The sequence below is a fragment of the Anguilla anguilla genome, chromosome 2 (assembly GCF_013347855.1).
Source record: "Anguilla anguilla isolate fAngAng1 chromosome 2, fAngAng1.pri, whole genome shotgun sequence".
NCBI lineage: Eukaryota > Metazoa > Chordata > Actinopteri > Anguilliformes > Anguillidae > Anguilla > Anguilla anguilla.
In genome coordinates this window covers 34505460-34525459 of record NC_049202.1, presented here as the reverse complement: position 1 = coordinate 34525459, position 20000 = coordinate 34505460, and the positions used below count along the sequence as shown (strand labels likewise).

At 52.1% G+C, this 20000-nt stretch overlaps 1 protein-coding gene across 14 annotated transcripts in view; it reads left to right on the top strand.

The window, feature by feature from the left end:
• The window catches only part of tanc2b (tetratricopeptide repeat, ankyrin repeat and coiled-coil containing 2b), a 243509-nt gene that overhangs the window by 213730 nt on the left and 9779 nt on the right, over nt 1–20000 (top strand). For 10 of the 14 annotated variants that reach the window (XM_035405991.1, XM_035405993.1, XM_035405989.1 and 7 more), the window contains 17 exons: nt 116–151; nt 1663–1944; nt 3032–3156; nt 5934–6165; nt 6642–6811; nt 7180–7787; nt 8174–8282; nt 8891–9013; nt 9472–9708; nt 10202–10387; nt 11124–11217; nt 13718–13851; nt 14287–14410; nt 14920–15095; nt 15764–15896; nt 17260–17289; nt 18986–19077. In XM_035405991.1, coding sequence (XP_035261882.1) covers nt 116–151; nt 1663–1944; nt 3032–3156; nt 5934–6165; nt 6642–6811; nt 7180–7787; nt 8174–8282; nt 8891–9013; nt 9472–9708; nt 10202–10387; nt 11124–11217; nt 13718–13851; nt 14287–14410; nt 14920–15095; nt 15764–15896; nt 17260–17289; nt 18986–19077 — 2891 coding nt within the window. The remainder of the gene's footprint in view (nt 1–115; nt 152–1662; nt 1945–3031; nt 3157–5933; nt 6166–6641; nt 6812–7179; nt 7788–8173; nt 8283–8890; nt 9014–9471; nt 9709–10201; nt 10388–11123; nt 11218–13717; nt 13852–14286; nt 14411–14919; nt 15096–15763; nt 15897–17259; nt 17290–18985; nt 19078–20000) is intronic. The other 4 variants (XM_035405995.1, XM_035405986.1, XM_035405985.1 and 1 more) reach the window with 3 other exon arrangements.

The window sequence follows — 20000 nt, the reverse complement described above, 5'->3', positions numbered from 1 at the left end:
ACGCCCCGCCACCGCGATGACACACCGCCACCCTCCCATCTCCCTCTCTCCGCCTCTCTCTCTGTCCGTTTCACGCTGTGTCTTTTCTCTCGCTTATGTATTCTGTCTGTCTCAGCTTCCACTAACACCCATGCCTGGCAATCGCAGTCACGTAAGTTGCTTTTCTTTTACTCGACTCCTAAACCCCCAGCGCTTCCACCTGCCTCCACCTCCAACCCCCCCCCCCCACCTCCCTGCATGGGTGCATTATAGTAAATTTGTAATTCGCCATTATAATAATCGATCGTTTTCACATTTAACCTCCCATTTGATCGCATAGCGTCACATACGATCACATACAATCTGAATCAACATCTATTAGTTCATCAAGACCGTGTGCAAATTTCATCCCGTTGGAAGTGCACGGCAGCGTAGTCTGTGCCGCATTCTAGACGTGGAGAAGTTGTCTAGCTTAATCTGCAGGTGGTTTCATTTGACGATTAGCTCCCCCTGCTGGAGAATAGGGGGCAAAGCCAGCGCAGTGAAAAAAAACAGGCAGCTTGGGCGTAAATAACCGGCGAACGCTTTCAAAAATTATCCGATTTCTCAACCTCGGAGACATCAATCTGTTAGGAAGATTTACACGCACTCCCTTATCAGTCACCGCAATGCAGCTCCAAGCAGAAGAGGCAGGCCAAAGTGATTGCATTACCCTTTAGTTTCCAAATATGCATATTAAAATAGCACATTTATCAAGACGCGCAGCATACGTCCCGAGGGAAAGGTGCTATATTTGTTTAGTCCGTTTATTGTCCTAGTTTTAAATGGCGAATGTTTCATTTTCAGGACGCCATCACGGGATCGGTATTTTCATGGAAAAGAATGTCATGATTAGTAACGCTAAAACACGCGAGCGGTATCGTTCATATTTCTAATATGAATGATGACGGCAATAAAAATAGTTTTGGTGGAGCCGCTGACGTTCATAACAGTTGTCTTGTTATATCTGTCACTGTAACTGACGTTACAGCATGTGCATTTAAATGTATTCTGTTGCTCATAACTAGTCATATCCGTGAGTATTCTTTGTGCTGACATTTGAACATAAAAAAAGGTGTAAGAAAAAAATGTGTATGTTTTGCATATGTTTTCACATATATGTTGAAAAATATCAGAGTTGCCACTCATATACTCAATACATATTTTGCAGAATGTGTACCATAGTAGTTAAGTGCGTCATTCTGCAATGTACTACTTCTGTTCCATCCGTGAACGTGATAATAACTTGTATTTTTAATGTTCTAGGTAAGATAAATATTTTAAGTACGTTGCATTTCATCTGGGTTTTTATTTTTCTTTTTAACTTCTTTATATTTTTTTTCCCCGCTGTTCCAATTAACAGAATAGTTGGTTTGGTCTAGGACTAACATCAAAGGGCCGTTAAGTTTTTTTTTTTTTAACCGATCGGAAATAGCGACGATAGCTCTATCCTTCTCTGTTCTCATTACCTTAATGAGGTCTGACTGTGGGTATTCACATCAAAGTTTGCGAGCTGTGATGTCACAGAGTCTCCTGTGGGGTTAGAGAGGACATGAAAGGAGCGTGTGTGTGTGCCTGTGTGTGTGCCTGTGTGCGTGAGGGCCTGACCCCCCCCCCTCTCTCCCCTGTGCGCCCCCCCCCCAGTGCGCTTCGCCCCCTACCGGCCTCCCGACATCGCGCTCAAGCCGCTGCTCTTCGAGGTGCCCAGCATCACCATGGACTCGGTGTTCACCGGCCGCGACTGGCTCTTCCAGGAGGTGGACGCCCGGCTGAGCGCGGACGACTCCGGCTCCAACCGCGGCGTGGTGGTGGTGGGCAACATCGGCTACGGCAAGACCGCCATCGTCTCCCGCCTGGTGGCGCTCAGCTGCCACGGCACCCGCATGCGGCAGATCGCCTCGGACAGCCCGCACGCCTCGCCCAAACGTAGGCCTGCGTCCGCGGGTTCGGGGGGGTGGGGGTTCTGTGCTGTGTTGCTGTCTCATGTGTACCTTGACAGCTCTGTGTTGCATTCTTAAATGTCAGGTATGTGCGTCTGGGTGCAGTGGCATTTTCTCCTATGCTGAGCGAACGCTCCGATTGAATTGACTGTGACTGCTGGGTGACTCATTCGGTTAAGGCTCCACACTGTGGTGCATGCGTGAGCCGCGTAGTCTCGGATTGATTGATTGATTGATTGACTGTGCCAGTGCTGTCTGTGCTCGGTAGCTCCACAGGGCGACTCGCAATTGGGGATTGTGTATCCCAGGGCATGGGAGGGTTCATTTGGTTCGCGGTCTGTGTTTCACCGCTCTCCGGCGCCCCCCGCTGGTCTATCAGACGCCTGTGAACCGCATGTTCCCTGTCATAGGCAGCCTGTGCATATGGAAAGGTCTTCCTCTGACTCCACTCTGTGTGAGCTGAGCTGTAGTCAGCGGTGTGAAAGGCAGCAGCCGGCGACAGTGGGGTTCGCACATGAACATGGCTTAGGTTGCAGATAAGTGGACATTACAAACTAGGGTGGGAATTGGATCTGCACAGTAAAATAAATCTGGATCTGCCAATAAATAAAATAAATACATAAGAAAAAAGAAAAGCATGAATGTGTGGTGGAAGATGACCAAATGAAGACAGATATTTGGTAATTACCGGAATGAGAGAACTGAATCGTTTGTATTTTGGCGGAAGGAGAGATTAATTTGCGCCTGTCTTTGAAAATTTGATCACTTTTATCAAAGTTGACAACCGCGAATTGCTGTGCATTAATAATAATTATGACGTTAAACTTCACAAAGTGCTTTCCCTGCATTATGTTCAAAGCGTTTTTCACCTCAAAGAACACAGAAAGTGAAAAGGGCGTTAAATGCGCGTTTAAATAAACAGGCTCTCGGTTGTTTCGGTGCGCTCTCAGTGAGGCGTTCGCGCATTGCAGGGTGTCAAACTGGGAGTTGTTTTAAAGCGTTGAGCAGAAGGCCAGGTGGAACCGGGCGGATCACGTGAGGTGACTCGCTCTGCGCCTGTGTGTGCCCCTCAGACGGAGAGGGTTTGCCCCTCAGCCAATCCCAGCCCTCCCACGGCACCCTGGGCGGGGGCAGCTGCCCTGGGACCCCCGAGATGAGGCGGCGCCAAGAGGAGGCCATGAGGCGGCTGGCAGCCCAGGTGTGACATCATTCCCTAAATCCATACATACTGTTACCCCTCTGTGCCCCTGTGTACATACTCTAATACTCTAATACCTCCCTGCACCCCCATTACTCTGATACTCTAACACCTCCCAAAAGCCCCATTACTCTGATACTCTAACACCTCCCAAAAGCCCCATTACTCTGATACTCTAATACCTCCCTACATCCTCCTTACTGTAATACTCTAATACCTCCCTACACCCTCATTACTCTGATACCCCCCTACACCCTCATTACTCTGATACTCTAATGCCTCCCTATAACCCCATTACTCTGATACTCTTAATACTTCCCTAAACCCTCCTTAGTCTGATACTCTCATACCTCCATACACCCCTCCTTATTCTGTCTCCCTATGCGCTCCCTACATCCTCCTCACTTAACATCCTTTTCTGCCTCCATACACCCTTTATGCTATAATATCTCCCTATGCCTTTCCTTACACTCATCTTACTCTAATACCTAATTATGCCCCTCCCTGCTCCCCTTCTTACACACTGGTCTTTCCAGAACTCCCCAGGCTGTTTCCACACACACATATTCCCCTTATCCAGTGTGGAGTCTCAGGAGCAGGGCCCACGTCATGACAACATCACAGACTGCCTCTCTCCGTCATAGCTCCGCCCATAGTGGCCGTCAATCTAACCGCACCCCGCCCCCGCCCGCACCCCCCACTCCTCCCCATTGCATTATGCAGATGTATTTAAAAAAGAAAAACAACTTCTCCCCGCCAGCTTGATGAAATATTTATACCCACAGAAAGCAATTTCCAGCCAAGCTATTAGATCTTGTTAACTCTGCGCATTAATAATTGAGCTCAGTTCCCTTCTATTTCCCTCGCTCTCTTTGTTTAAGTTCTTTGTCCCTTGGAATACAGAATTAGCATTCTATTATGAGTCCATACATTCCCCTCTTTCTGAATCTGTGGCATCAGCTGCTGAGTTCTTTCTGTCTCAGTGACTTTGCCACCTGTTGGTAATTCCTAATTGGCCTGCCAGTCCTTTATCTGGCCTCTTTGCTTTATTCCTGTGGCGCACACCACCTCCTGCCTGAGTACATTTAGAATATTTATCTTTACAGCATAGGCATAATACACTTAGACTGTAAACACTGTGGGGTTCCAACCTCACTTGTTAACCGTTGTCGTTCGTTCATTATTGCTCCAATTTGCCCTTAAACGTTGAACTATGGTAAGTAGTTAAATGAGAGGAGACAGTAATCTGCAAACCTCTACTGACAATGAATGGAATTTTACTTGAAATGTATTAAAATAAAACATTTTCAAATTCATATTACAACACTTCAACATTGGAAAATATACGAAAGTTTTCTGCTTTCGGACTGCAGTATATTCTATTAAAATAAACTGCTGTGAAATGTATTTATATTTTATCATATTTTCCAGACAGTGTACGTATGTACAGTATATTGTGGTGTATTTAATCTCCATTAGGGCGTATGTAGCGCCCTGGTTAGTTTTAGCGCCCTGGTTAGTTTTAGCTCTCTGGTTAGTTTTAGCTCCCTGGTTAGTTTTAGCTTCCTGGTTAGTTTTAGCTCCCTGGTTGGTTTTAGCTCCCTGGTTGGTTTTAGCTCCCTGGTTAGTTTTAGCTTCCGGGTTGGTTTTAGCTCCCTGGTTGGTTTTAGCTTCCTGGTTAGTTTTAGCTCCCTGGTTGGTTTTAGCTCCCTGGTTAGTTTTAGCTGTCTGGTTAGTTGTAGCTCCCTGGTTAGTTTTAGCTCCTTGGTTAGTTTTAGCTCTGGTTAGTTTTAGGTCTCTGGTTAGTTTTAGCTCCCTGGTTGCTTTTAGCTTCCTGGTTAGTTTTAGCTCCCTGGTTGTTTTTAGCTTCCTGGTTAGTTTTAGCTCCCTGGTTGCTTTTAGCTTCCTGGTTAGTTTTAGCTCCCTGGTTGGTTTTAGCTCCCTGGTTAGTTTTAGCTCTCTGGTTGGTTTTAGCTCCCGGTTGGTTTTAGCTCCCTGGTTAGTTTTAGCTCCCTGGTTAGTTTTAGCTCCCTGGTTAGTTTTAGCTCCCTGGTTAGTTTTAGCTCCCTGGTTAGTTTTAGCTCTCTGGTTAGTTTTAGCTCTCTGGTTAGTTTTAGCTCCCTGGTTAGTTTTAGCTCTTTGGTTAGTTTTAGCTCTCTGGTTAGTTTTAGCTCCCTGGTTGGTTTTAGCTCTCTGGTTAGTTTTAGCTCCCTGGTTAGTTTTAGCTCCCTGGTTGGTTTTAGCTCCTTGGTTAGTTTTAGCTCTCTGGTTAGTTTTAGCTCCCTGGTTGGTTTTAGCTCCTTGGTTAGTTTTAGCTCTCTGGTTAGTTTTAGCTCCCTGGTTGGTTTTAGCTCTCTGGTTAGTTTTAGCTCTCTGGTTAGTTGTAGCTCCCTGGTTAATTTTAGCTCCCTGCTTAGTTTTAGCTCCCTGGTTAATTTTAGCTCTTTGGTTAGTTTTAGCTCTCTGGTTAGTTTTAGCTCTCTGGTTGGTTTTAGCTCCCTGGTTAGTTTTAGCTCCCTGGTTGGTTTTAGCTCCCTGGTTAGTTTTAGCTCCCTGGTTAGTTTTAGCTCCCTGGTTAGTTTTAGCTCTTTGGTTAGTTTTAGCTCTCTGGTTAGTTTTAGCACCCTGGTTAGTTTTAGCTCCCTGGTTAGTTTTAGCTCCCTGGTTAGTTTTAGCTCCCTGGTTACTTTTAGCTCCCTGGTTAGTTTTAGCTCCCCTAGTTCTTGCCTCCAGTGAAAGTTCTTCCCGGCGTCTTACTCGGCGTGTTTGGCCCCCAGGTGGTGGCGTACCACTACTGCCAGGCGGATAACGCCTACACCTGCCTGGTGCCGGAGTTCGTGCACAACGTGGCGGCGCTGCTGTGCCGCTCGCCCCAGCTGCTGGCCTACCGGGAGCTGCTGCTGAGGGAGCCCCACCTGCAGAGCACGCTCAGTCTGCGCTCCTGCGTGCAGGACCCCCTGGCCTCCTTCAGGAGGGGCGTGCTGGAGCCCCTGGACACCCTCTACAAAGGTTCCTCCTCTCCGACTCTCCTCGCTGACCGAGCGGGCAGTAGCCCTGGTTTTAAATCCCCCCCTCATAGGGCATAGAACTCCAGCTGAAACCTTAGTTTTAAATAGTGATAAGGGAACTATGATCCCTCCTCTTGTTCTTTTTTTTTTTTTCCATGTAAGGCCACAGTCGAGCAGGTTGTCCTTCTCCTTTAAGATGACAGAATAGAATTCAGGTCTGGGAAGAGCAGTTTTAATTATTTTATTTAATTCTTTACTGTGAGTTGAAGCTTCTCTTGACCTGTAGAATAAATCCCGTATTTCCCACCAAAAAGCTCAACCATACTAGAAGTGGACATGACTTGTAGTTATAATGTATTGTAACTGTCAGTGTTGTATAGGACCGATCCTATTCCCATACAGTGCTATAATGTAAGACTTGTCCTGCTACTGTTTGCTGATTTTGGCTGAACTGACCATGAACTTGACGTTCCCCAGAGAGGAAGATCACCACCGACGAAGACCTGATCATCCTTATCGACGGGCTCAACGAGGCGGAGTTTCACAAGCCCGACTACGGGGACACCATCGTCTCTTTCCTCAGCAAAACCGTCAGCAAGTTCCCGCCCTGGCTGAAGCTGGTGGTGACCGTCAGGACCACGCTGCAGGTGGGACGTCCCTCCGTTGCCGCGTGCAACAACAACGCGCTCTGATGCTTCAGTTACGGCGGCGCTCCGCGCGATCGGGGACATCCAATCAGCAGCGGGGGACCGCGGGGATTCCGGAGCGGGATGTTTACTGATTAAATGCAGCCTCCCGTAATCCTCTCTGGTGTTAATGACGCTAAAACTGTTAGATATGCCTCAGGACGGTGTTTACGCAGGGTAGCTGGTGCATTGCCAGGTTTTGGGTTCCTTGTTTGTGTACCATGCTGACAATAGCTTTGAGCCATGCCTCCTTATGTAGACTAGATGTAATGACCCCATTCCCTTGTTTTCATTCCCCCCCCCCCCCTTACCCACTTCCTCTCATAAAGGAGATTACCAAGCCCCTCCCCTTCCACCAAATCTCCCTGGACCGGCTGGAGGAGAACGAGGCCATCGACCAGGACCTGCAGGGCTACATCCTGCACCGGATCCACAGCAGCCCCGAGATCCAGAACAACATCTCGCTCAACGGCAAGATGGACAACGCCTCCTTCGGCAAGCTGAGCGCCCACCTGAAGGCGCTGAGCCAGGGCTCCTACCTGTACCTCAAGCTGACCTTCGACCTCATCGAGAAGGGCTACCTGGTGCTCAAGAGCTCCAGCTACAAGGTGGTGCCGGTGAGCCTGGCCGAGGTCTACCTGCTGCAGTGCAACATGCGCTTCCCCACGCAGTCGTCCTTCGAGCGCGCCCTGCCGCTGCTCAACGTGGCCGTGGCCTCGCTGCACCCGCTGACGGACGAGCAGATCCACCAGGCCGCCAACGCCGGGGCGGTGCAGGGCACGCTGGACTGGGACGACTTCCAGCAGCGCATGGACAACCTGGCCGTCTTCCTGGTCAAGCGCCGCGACGGCACGCGCATGTTCGTGCACCCCTCCTTCCGCGAGTGGCTCATCTGGAGGGAGGAGGGCGAGAAGACCAAGTTCCTCTGCGACCCCAGGTTAGGGGAGCGGGCGGGGCCGGGGGCGGGGCCGGGGGGTGGGGCTTACAGCAGAGCACAGTGGTTTACAGACAGGGGAACCGCTGTCGGGGCGGGAAAAAAAAACATTTCTATGGGATAATGAGTGTAATAGCGTATATGAGGATGGCCATGGGTTTTGGAAACAAAAAAGGGTCAGAATTAACTGTAGTTTTGAACTGAGATGTTATTTGAGGTAAATGCTGCAATTAGTGGTCAACCTTCTTTGCGCTGACTGAAATATACATTTGACCATGGCGCCCAGTGTTTGTAATGTGCTTCATGTTCTGTGAAACTCGGAGTGAATCGCCCTGCCTTCCAACGCTGTAGAGGCTCACGCGCGTGGTCTCTTTGCCCCTCCTCCGCAGGAGTGGTCACACGCTCCTGGCCTTCTGGTTCTCCCGGCAGGAGGGGAAGCTGAACCGGCAGCAGACCATCGAGCTGGGCCACCACATCCTCAAAGCACACATCTTCAAGGTGAACCCCCGCTCGACCGCGCTCCGCCCGCTCGACCTGCGGTCACACCGCCATTACGGAAGCTCAACCGTAACCGTGCTTTTTTACGAGTCGCGACGTACTCTTCATTTCAGTTTATCGTTCGGTCGGTCACCTTGTCATTTGGACCGATTGTCATATGGACCGATTTCAAGAATGACAGCTATAGCTATGAAGCTGCATGCTGTGTGGTTCATTTCGCATTGGATGCAAATCATTTCATTCGTATTGTCGATTGTTATCACGACTGAAATTTAAATATGGTGGACCACATTCTTTTTAAAATTTTAGTGGCGCAATTTACAAAGCCAAGTTTTCAGTTATTTCCCCAACACATATAGCAACAGCCTTCAAGCAAGAAATTCCAGATCAGCTCAAAATGTGTTAAACAATATAAATGAGTCTTCATTGGTGGAACCAGCCCCAAGAGTTGTAATAAAAGCTAATAGCGTTTTGAAAAATAAATGTAGAAATTGTTTATACACATCCGAGTGAATGTGTCAAACCTGACCTTTTAAGATCTACAGCATAACGACAGGGCTGCCTAAACATTAATGTTTTTCTTTTTTTTTTCTTTCCCCCTGTTGTAGGGCCTAAGCAAGAAGGTCGGGGTTTCCTCGTCCATCTTGCAGGGACTGTGGGTGTCCTACAGTACAGAGGGCCTCTCCACTGCCCTGGCCTCTCTCAGAAACCTCTACACTCCTAACATCAAGGTACTGCTCAGCTAAAACCAGACCAAACCCAGCTTTCGCTTTCTGTATTCCTCAAACTGGTACACTTCAGCCTGCTGGGGAAACTTGGATTTTATTGGAGGAGGGATAACAATGTTACTTCCTTTGTTTTCATCAGTTACGTCGCAAGAATTATGTTATGCGTCCTTTGTACTATCATCCTAATGTTGTAGCTTGTTGTAGCTTGTACTTCCCCCTGGTTGGACTTAGGTTGGGCATAGGTTAGGTCAGAATAATTTTCACTGCGTGAACTGGACTGTGTTCTTGGCTATGGATAACTGTACAAAATGAGTATTGTACCTTATCAAGCCTTATCAAGTACCTTATCAAGTGTTTTGTAATTGTTCCAATGACCTTGATATGCACTTTTGTACGTCGCTTTGGATAAAAGCGCGTGCTGAACAAACGCAATGTGATGAGAGCGACTTTGACTCCCGCAGGTGAGCCGGCTGCTGATGTTGGGCGGGGCCAACGTGAACTACCGCACGGAGGTGCTGAGCAACGCGCCGGTGCTGTGCGTGCACGCCCACCTGGGCTACGCCGACACCGTGGCGCTGCTGCTGGAGTACGGCGCCTCGGTGGACGCCGCCTCGGAGAGCGGCCTCACGCCCCTGGGCTACGCCGCCGCCGCCGGCCACCTCAACATCGTCACCACCCTGTGCCGCAAGAGAGCCAAGGTGACCCGCCCCCCCCCCCCCCCCGCTCTCTGTCTCTCAGCAGCACGGTGCCAGCGTCCCTACAACGTTGCTGAAACGCTGCGACTGTGTTAGGCGTAGGTTTCTTGAGGGCACTTTGGATCTGAGTTTGGAATGGGAAAGTAGTCTTTTCGTTCTTTTACCTGCAGTATCATTATCTACCTCAAAGGAGAGCTTTTCTTCAGTTTTTTTTCTCTTCAATACGTGTTCTGTTTTGTTAGTCATTTCTTAGAATTGGGTCTTTATTTAGTAGTGACAGGTTACCTGTGGTCACTGGGAATTGCTGCTCATGAGCTGTAATTGACGTTAGCAGCCCTGCTAATGGAGAGCTGTTTCAGCAGTGGCGCGGCAAAAGTGTGTGGAAACGTGGCGTTTTTTGTCGGTGAGGGAGATACCCGCACGCGTACGGGGTGAGGGGGAGCGTAGGTGCGAGCGAGGAGGCTGACTGCACTCTGTCCTCGTCCCCCGCGCGCAGGTGGACCACCTGGACAAGAACGGGCAGTGCGCGCTGGTGCACGCGGCCCTCCGGGGCCACATGGAGGTGGTGAAGTTCCTGATCCAGTGCGACTGGACCATGGGCGGCCAGCAGCAGGGCGTCTTCAGCAAGAGCCACGCCGTCCAGCAGGCCCTGGTGGCCGCCGCCAGCATGGGCTTCACCGAGGTGAGGGCCTCGGGCGTCCGCGCTGATTCTGCCTGCTGATTCTGACCAATCAGAGATGCGCCCCTACCGTTTCTCCTCGGCTCAGCACTAATGCAGTGGGCCCAGTACCAATGGTTTTCTTAAAAGGAGAAATATGCATAGTTTTGCCCAGCATTAGGCAAACATGTATATCTATGTATATATATATTCCATGTTCTAAGTTCATAGCCTAACATAACGGTATGTAACCTATGCTTAACATCCACCACCTGGCATCGTCCTTGTCTATATGAAACCTGTACAGATACACCTAAGCTAAGTAATGTCATTTTGGTAACACAATGTTCCCATTTCCTGTTGCCCAATTGAATAAATATCACTCATTAATATATATATATATTTTTACTAGTTAAATTTAAATGCCCTCTTAGCGCTTCACAAAAGGATTCACAAAAATGATAAAGTACCTATTATGCTTTAGTTAAGAGTTGATAATGCATTTATTTGTAGCTCTTGTCATAATGGTACACTCAGAACTTTCCAGAAAATCACTGTGAGGAGCAGACACAGTACAAAAGCAGCGCAATATTTAAAACGCAGTACATATAAAGGTCAAAATTACAATCAAAGACTCTTCCCATCATAGTCACCGCACCCATCCCAGCTTCTGAGGATGTGACCTCGGTCGCTGAAGCGTGCGGCTGGTTTGTCCCGAGTCGTGAGCGGACTGCGTCTCTCTCCCCCCCCCCCCCCCCAGATCGTGTCCTACCTCCTGGATCTGCCGGAGAAGGACGAGGAGGAAGTGGAGCGCGCTCAGATCAACAGCTTCGACACCCTGTGGGGGGAAACAGGTGCGCGGCCCCTGCTGGAGCCCCTCGGCAGCGACGGGTAGCTCGCCCGGCGTCTGGACGCCAGCCCGCCGCCGCCGCCATTTTAAACCCAGAAATAACGGCCCCCCAGTCACGGTCCGTTCGGCTGCTAATCCCGCTCGGGTTGTTCGTCCCCCTGAACGGAGCCGTCTCCGTTGCAGCCTCTGTAGAAAGGCGTAAGACCTCACGGACCTGTCAGTTGGCCTAGGTCTCATGCGGCTGACCGCGAAGCGTCGGTCTGAGCGGAGGCAGGGCGTTTTGCTGCTTTTCCCATCGTTAATTCATCGGTTTCCTGTCCAGCCGTCACCGCCAGTAGCCTGGCGTGGTGGCCCCTTGCATTTCGGTTTATAAATATGCCAATTACAGGTTGCCTGACGCCTCAGCTAGGCTAACAAACCCCTGCGCTCAGCGTTATGGCGGGGTTGTTTTGCTTAGCGGACCAGCGAAATCCCCGAATCTGTGACGGTTTCGAGACGCTAGGTAGGGCTTGAGGGTACGCCAGAAACCCCTCTGGGACTGAGCACGGAGGAGGCGCTCGCTTGCCAGCGGTAGGCGCGGCGACGGAGGCCGGGGCCCTTGGCAGTGGTGTGGTCTCAGGAGCAGAGGTGTGGTCTCAGGAGCAGAGGTGTGGTCTCAGGAGCGGAGGTGTGGTCTCAGGAGCGGAGGTGTGGTCTCAGGAGCGGAGGTGTGGTCTCAGGAGCGGAGGTGTGGTCTCAGGAGCAGAGGTGTGGTCTCAGGAGCAGAGGTGTGGTCTCTCAGGAGCAGAGGTGTGGTCTCAGGAGCAGAGGTGTGGTCTCAGGAGCGGAGGTGTGGTCTCAGGAGCGGAGGTGTGGTCTCAGGAGCGGAGGTGTGGTCTCTCAGGAGCAGAGGTGTGGTCTCAGGAGCGGAGGTGTGGTCTCAGGAGCGGAGGTGTGGTCTCAGGAGCAGAGGTGTGGTCTCTCAGGAGCAGAGGTGTGGTCTCAGGAGCAGAGGTGTGGTCTCAGGAGCAGAGGTGTGGTCTCAGGAGCAGAGGTGTGGTCTCTCAGGAGCAGAGGTGTGGTCTCAGGAGCAGAGGTGTGGTCTCAGGAGCAGGTGCACGGTGCGGTCACAGAATGTACTGCTCTCCGTTTTTTACGGCCGGCGACTCCGAATCGGCCAGCGAGGGGGGGGGGGGGCGCGGAGGAAACGAGAAGCAGCTTTCTTCGCCGGCGAACGTTCATCATGGCATGCAATTCATCACAGCCCTATCTCTCTCTCTCTACCCGTGTTCGGTATCACCGTTTCCATGGCGGCATCTTTAAGGCGTCTATCACATTGGTCCTGCTCTGACCATTCAAGCTAGGTTGTTCTATTCTAGCCTATTCAAATGGCCCTGTAAGCTCCTTACCCCATGGACAAGCCATGGAGACAGACGTTACCCTACAGAGTTACCCCACCGACCTTACAGGTTAATGGACTCGACTGTGGACTTAATTCACAGCTTCCATAACCTGAGACCGTTAGCAGGAAGGAGACAGAACCGTTATTGATGTGAATAGAAAGGTGGCCCGCAGGGACATCACCGTGTTCAGCGCGTACCGTAACTGCACGACCACGCCCGGCTAACGTCCTTCCAAACGACCCCATGACGCCGCAGCGCTGTAACATTATAGCCGCACCGGCGGCGCACGCGGCTTTAAATAGGCATCGTCCTCGCGGTCTCCTTGGGCGGACGGAAGGACGGGCGGCGCGTCCTCGGTGCGCGCTGGCTGAGTTTGGGGGAGAGAGAGAGAGCGAGAGGAAGGACGCCGTGCCCCCGCACCCGGCTCTCCGCTTCTCCTTTAGAGCCGACCCGTCCCTTCGCTCCCCGTCTTCGCCTCCGGGGCGGAAACGAGAGCCGACGTGAGGCCATAATCTGCGAGGGGGGGGGTGCGTGTCGCTCCCTTTCATGCCGCAGACGGCGCGCACCGCTCTTTGTGAGCCGTTGTATCGCGGGCGACATCGACGGCGTGCGTCTGCTGCAGTAAAGACCGGGACGGGGAGACAGGCTCAGCGCGCCGCAGTGCGATCCTTTCCTCTACAGCGGGCCTGGAAACGTAGCGTGCCGCCGGAGCCTGACTGACACTCGCGCGCGCTGAGCCGCGCGACGTGCTTGTTTGTTGACATAGACGTCTGTCAGAAACCGTCCGCAACACGTCTGTCCTCAGGGGCTGCTGGAAAGCATGCAGTGAGTCTGAGACAACGACGTAAACATACACAAGTTAAAACTAGCGAGTCTAGGCTACCGTCTGTAACCCAATATAACGCGGGATAATTTGAGATCCTCGGTTGGAATGACTGCAGAGATTCAGACTGCAGAGATTCAGAGTGCAGAGATTCAGACTGCAGAGATTCAGAGTGCAGAGATTCAGAGTGGCAGTCGTTTGCAGTGCAGCCTGGTGTGCCTGTGCATTCCCTGGTGGCCCCGCCCGGCAGTCACGTGACCCAGACCTTCCCCCCCCCCCCCCTCCTCTCCTCTCCGCAGCGCTGACGGCGGCCGCAGGGCGGGGCAAGCTGGAGGTGTGCAGGCTGCTGCTGGAGCAGGGGGCGGCCGTGGCCCAGCCCAACCGCCGCGGGATCGTCCCTCTCTTCAGCGCCGTCCGGCAGGGCCACTGGCAGGTGGGTGGGGCCCGCGCACAGGCCACTCCCCCCTCACGGGGCTTCTGTGGCTCTCCTATGGAGATTTCGATTGTGCCCGTTGTTGACAGTTTTTTTGTGTTTCTCAAATGAGACACGGTATGAGGCATAGCAAGATTTATTCAAGGAAAGGCATTAAAATATGCATATGTATAGTTAGTGTTCCTTTTTGTTATTTGACTAATAACAAGTACAATTTCTTGAATATTCACTTCTTCAGTTCAGGGCACTGTGTAACTCTGACAGTTGAACTCTGATTTTGTCTCACTTTTGTGTTATCCGATGTCTGAGATTTTGTCAGTAATATTGAGTTTGGCGGAGAGACACCGGCTGGACGTCTGCGTTTCTCGTGACGTTCTCTCTCTGTGTTCCGGCGCGTGTTTCCCTCACCCCCCACCCCCCGGGCGGTCCGCGCAGATCGTGGACCTGCTGCTCACGCACAGCGCCGACGTCAACATGGCCGACAAGCAGGGCCGCACTCCCCTGATGATGGCGGCCTCCGAGGGCCACCTGGGCACCGTGGAGTTCCTGCTGGCGCAGGGTGAGCCGCCGCTCGGGCCCGGGGGCGGCGCGTGGCGCGGGTCCGACCCCGGCCTGCGGGCGCACGCCTTCACCTCCCCGAAAGTCACGCAGGCCCGTTCTGTTAAATCGGCTACTTCACTGCTCAAAATGTCACACTGGCACAAGCTTAGGAAACAAACAATGATAAATAATTGCACTTACTTTACGTCGCTTTGGATAAAAGCGTCTGCCAAATAAATGTAATGTAAGCATTTACGGATTAGTATTTAGTTTTATTGGTATTTACAATATTTACAAGTTAGAACTACTCTATAGAGGGGACTGCTCTACTAGTCAGAGTCAAGTGTATAGTCCATAACGCAGTAAATAAAAAAATCTGAAAATATTTGCATTATGAAGTCTGGTACTGGAGTCATATTAAGCAAACGCGGGTTAGAGCGTTATCTGTCGCAGTGCAGCCTGGGTAATGTATGCGAATGGGGCGAGGTGATTAATGGGCATGCCCTGCGCTCCCCCCCCCCCCCCCAGGTGCCTCCATAAGCCTGATGGACAAGGAGGGCCTGACGGCCCTGAGCTGGGCGTGTCTGAAGGGTCACATGGCCGTGGTGCGCTCCCTGGTGGAGAGGGGCGCGGCCACCGACCACGCCGACAAGAACGGCCGCACCCCGCTCGACCTGGCCGCCTTCTACGGAGACGCCGAAGTGGTGAGCGAGAGGTCCTACGCCTGTCTTTCGCTCTCTTTCTCTCTCCCTCCCTCGCTCCCTCCCTCCCTCCCCCACCCGCTCTGTCTCCTGCTGTCTCCCTTCTCCGTTTCAGACCAGCGCTCTTCTGTCTGATTGTAATTGAGATGTGCGTTGTTCGCGTGGCGAGAGGTTGTGCTTGCAAAGGCATGACATTACAGTCACATTAACAGGAACGGCGCCCTGTTTCAGGAAGAGGAAATAAAGGTTACCTTCCCTCACTGTTCCTGTACAGACACGTATCCTCACCCCATGTTGAAGAACAGATTCTGAGAATTTTTCTTTTTCTGTTTCTATTTCTCTCATGGCCTTTCATCTGTTACTATCTTACTCGCATCTCTGTCTTGCTCTCTCCCTCTCTCTCTCTTCCTCTGTCCCCCCTCCCTCTACCTCTCTCTCACTCTCTTTCTCCCTCTTTCTCCCCCTCTCTCTCCCTCTTTCTCTCTCTCTCTCCCTCCCCCCTCTCTCTCTCTCCCTGGCTCTCTCTCTCCCCCCCTTTCTCTCCCTCTCTCTCTCTCTCTCACTCTCTCCCTCCCCCCTCTCTCTCTCTCTCTCTGTCTCTCCCTCTCCCTCTCTCTCTCCCCCCCTTTCTCTCCCTCTCTCTCTCTCCCTCCCTCCCTCTCTCTCTCCAGGTGCAGTTCCTGGTGGATCACGGGGCGATGATCGAGCACGTGGACTACAGCGGCATGCGCCCCCTGGACCGGGCGGTGGGGTGCCGCAACACCTCGGTGGTGGTCGCCCTGCTCAAGAAGGGAGCCAAGATAGGTAGGACTGACAGACAGACGGACGCGCGCAGCCTGACAGACAGGAGTAGGAGGAGGACTGAACCTCCGTATCCGCGCTCTCTGAGGAGCGGTAAACAGCCATCCTCAGGACAGGCAGCCCCGCGGCTCGAACGCAACACGGGGGGCGGGCGTTGGCGGTAACTCTAGAGCGAAAGGAAAGGGGGGCGGGCCCTTCAGAGGCGGTGGGCCGCCAGATGAAAGCCCTCCGGCGGAGCGGAGCTAAAATCCGCGGCGGGGCCTGTTGACTTAAACTCCGGCTGCACCGGGGAGAGCGTCTCTCAGGGATACGCCATGTTGAAGTTGGCGGGAGGACGGCGAGGCGGAGCACGCGACCCCCCCTTCCCCGCCCTCCCCGCCGCCTCCAGTCGCGCACTATCCCAGCGGAGGGTCACGTCAAAGCCCCCCCCCCCCCCCAAAAAATACGCCTTGTGGAGTTTCGCTCGGTTGTATTTCCGTTTTCTCTTTCCGGGCGCCTCAGACGGAATCCGTAGCGATAGCCAGAAAGTGTCTGAGCTGGTGCAGATGTGTCAGGTAAAGTGCGAGCGAACCGTCTGCAGTGCGGAATCCCAGCGTGCCGTTGGGCACGTGGTTCCAGAAGGCGCTGGTGGGGGTGGGGAGAGGCGAGTGAGAAACATGGCGGGGGACGGTCTCCCGCGCAAACGCTCCGAGCGCCCGCGAGAGCGCGTGTGATCGCTGTCGGACGCCCTCGCCGTGACCGCTGGCGATCCAGATGTGCTCGGTGCACCTGGGAGACAATTCAGAGGGAAAGGCAGGGGATTGGATGACTGGTACCTGTCCCCAACGACCACAGCTGAGTCCCTGAGTCCCCCCCCCCCCTGGTCGGTGCCTCTCTGTCGCCCCCTATCTTCTCCACAGATGGGGGTGCAGACTCCTCTGCAGCCCCTCCCCCTGCTCTCTCCCGCCCCCGCCCCCCCGCCCCCCACGCTGCGATGTGCTGCTTCTCCCGGCTCCTCACGGCTCTGGTTTGTGTTCTTGTGCAGTGCTGTTGGCAGCGGTCTTGTGTTGGCGCCCCCCGGTGGTTGTTCTGAAGCAGACTGTCGTTAGTGCCGTTGTTCTTTTCTTTTTTCCACTCCAGCACTCTGCCCCGCTTCTCACTGCTGCTTCTTTTTCGTTCCTTTCCTCATCACTTCTCCTCCACCTCTCTTTCTCACTCTCTCTCTCTCACTCACTCACTCACTCACACACACACACACACATCTCTGTGTTCTTTGGTTGATTCTTGCCACATTGCTCGCCCCCCACCCCCGCTCCCCCAACCTCACCCCCTTGCTCATAACTTGACTCCGCCTCTCCCCTGGCCCCGCCTCGCTCTCCGGTACCAGGATGTCAGACGCTGCCCAGCCGGCCCAGAGGTAAACCCGAGGCTGTCGGCGTCTCAGCCTATCAGGCATTTTGACGGCTCTCTCTCTCCCCCCCCTCCCCTCCCCCTCACCCCTCTGTGTCCGTTCACCTCACCGAGACAGGCAGGCGCAGCCTTCAGACAGCAGCCAGAGCCCCTCCTGTCCCTTCCCACGCATCGATCGGCAGTGAACTTTTGAACCTCAGTTTCCCCGCCTGTTCAGTCTCAAAGGAAGCAGACTTTGTCTGTGCAGCTACCCAGAATTCTCTCTGGCCACATGGGACTGGTGCTCAGAGTTTATCCAGTAGAGCGCACACAGCCTGTAGGTAGACTGGTTCCTGTTAACATGTCCACCAGGGCCCCACACGCGCGATTCCCTCCGCTCCTTCCGTAGGCCAACACCGGTAAGCGCACACACACACACACACACACACACTGCAGGTTCAGCGCTCACTTCCGGAATGTTCTACAGCCATTACATTACATTACATTACAGGCATTTGGCAGACGCTCTTATCCAGAGCGACGTACAACAAAGTGTATAACCATAACCAGGAACAAGTATGACGAAACCCCTAGAGAGAAGTACCGGTCACTCGCAAACTGACACACCGATGCAGAATGTTGATCAGGTAGGCCTTTGTGCGAACGCACAAGCTGTAGACAGCAGGGACATCTAAATCTCCCTGGCCCCGCCCACCCGACAGGCCGTCCCTCCACCCAGGACCCTTCCCCCGTCCTCTCCGCTGTGTCACCGTAGCCGTCCCTCGAAGGCCGACGCCCCCGCAGAGAAGTGCGCCGGGGACCTGTCTCTTTAAAACGGACTGGCGGACCGGCGGTCAGAGCCAGGGGGCCGTCGCCTCGACCGGCGGACATCTTGTCTGTCTCTCTCTCGGGGGCCGGGCGGCGGCTCGTTCGCGAACGGACGCGCTCCTCGCTCGCCGCGGCGGAAAAGTTTCTGTTCGCCCGCGAGAGTAACTTCGCCTTGAGGAGGCCGACCCGCCCCCCCGGGGGAAGGCCTTAATTAATCAGAGCCGGCTTCCCACCGACGCTACCGAAACTGACAGAATGACACCGCTTTCTCTCCCCCCCCTTCTCTCTGCTGTCTCTGTAATTAGGTTCTTTTGCGATTTGTCGCTAATTAGCATACAGCAAGATTTATAACGCCGTTTCGTTTAGTTCCCTCTGCAGTGATGTCGTACCGTTACTTGATATCGTGGGTGAGGCGCGCATTTTAACTTTACTAGGAGCCCCTTCCCATTGGCTGAAGGCTGAGAGGAGGACTCTGTGTTTTCCTTGTTGTCCAGTTATATCGCAAAGGCCCGGTTCAGGTTTTTTTTACCTATGGGGACGCGGGTCTCCTGGGAGCAGAGATGGTTGGTGTAGGTGTTTGGTCTCTGACTGTCCCGAGGTCAGAGGGAGTGCTAAGCTAAGCTAAGCTAAGTCTCTGACTGTCCCAAGGTCAGAGGGAGTGCTAAGCTAAGCTAAGCTAAAGCTAAAGCTTAGTTCTCTGCAGCAGGCTCCACCCCCTCCTTCATCCCGCATCTGGTTGTCGTTGCTGTGGTTACTTCGTCTTCTTTGTGATTCCGCCGTCTTCTTCATCAAGACGCTCTCCAAGACACCCTGCATTCTTCCTTCCTCTTTTCTCCCGCTCTGTTTTTTTTTTTTCTTTTTTTTTTTTTACCCATCATGCATCCTGTACACCACAGGTCCAGCAACATGGGCAATGGCCACCTCCAAACCTGACATCATGATTATCCTGCTCAGCAAGCTGATAGAGGAAGGGGACGGCTTCTATAAGGTGAGCTCCGCCCACTACCCACAAGGCCACAGTGGGAGGGGCCAGAAACCCAGATTGGTTTCTCTTATGAAGACTCAGCCATAGAGAACCAATAAGGGGAAGAAAAGAATCAGACAAAATAGTTTCAGTTTGCTAATCTCAATATGTAGCATCAGTTTTTTCCACACTGCGTATTTGTGTACATATATATTGTAATAGTTATTATAATAATTATAATAAAAATGACTACTATTATTATTATTAAGAGCACAGCATTTTCCTGTTGTGTAAATTGGAATGATGCATGTTTAAATGGTAAAATGATGTATTGAGATGCTGTATTGTTCCTTGGTCCTTGATCTAAACTGACAATTACCTGCACATTACAAAGTCATATACCTGAACACATTACAGACTCAGATACCAGCGTATGTGACACAGTCAGATACCAGCATATGTGACACAGTCAGATACCAGCATATGTGACACAGTCAGATACCAGCGTTTGTGACACAGTCAGATACCAGCCTATGTTACACAGTCAGATACCAGCATATGTGACACAGTCAGATACCAGCATATGTTACACAGTCAGATACCAGCGTATGTGACACAGTCAGATACCAGCATATGTTACACAGTCAGATACCAGCCTATGTCACACAGTCAGATACCTGCACATATGATTCAGATTCATTGCAGTTCACCCTCTGTTATGTGCACAAGTTATGGCAAGCACTACTATAATGTAAAATAGTAAAATGTTAAATTGCTCCTGTTTTGTGTTGGAGTCCACCCCCAAATGAAACCACAAAATATGTGAAAGGCATTTTATTTTTATTGCTGTCCTGAATATTGTCATTTCCAGCAGTTTTGTGTTTATGCTGCAATGACCAACATAACTTGTCAGAGCCACAGTCTGAGCAGAACACATTTTCTCACCA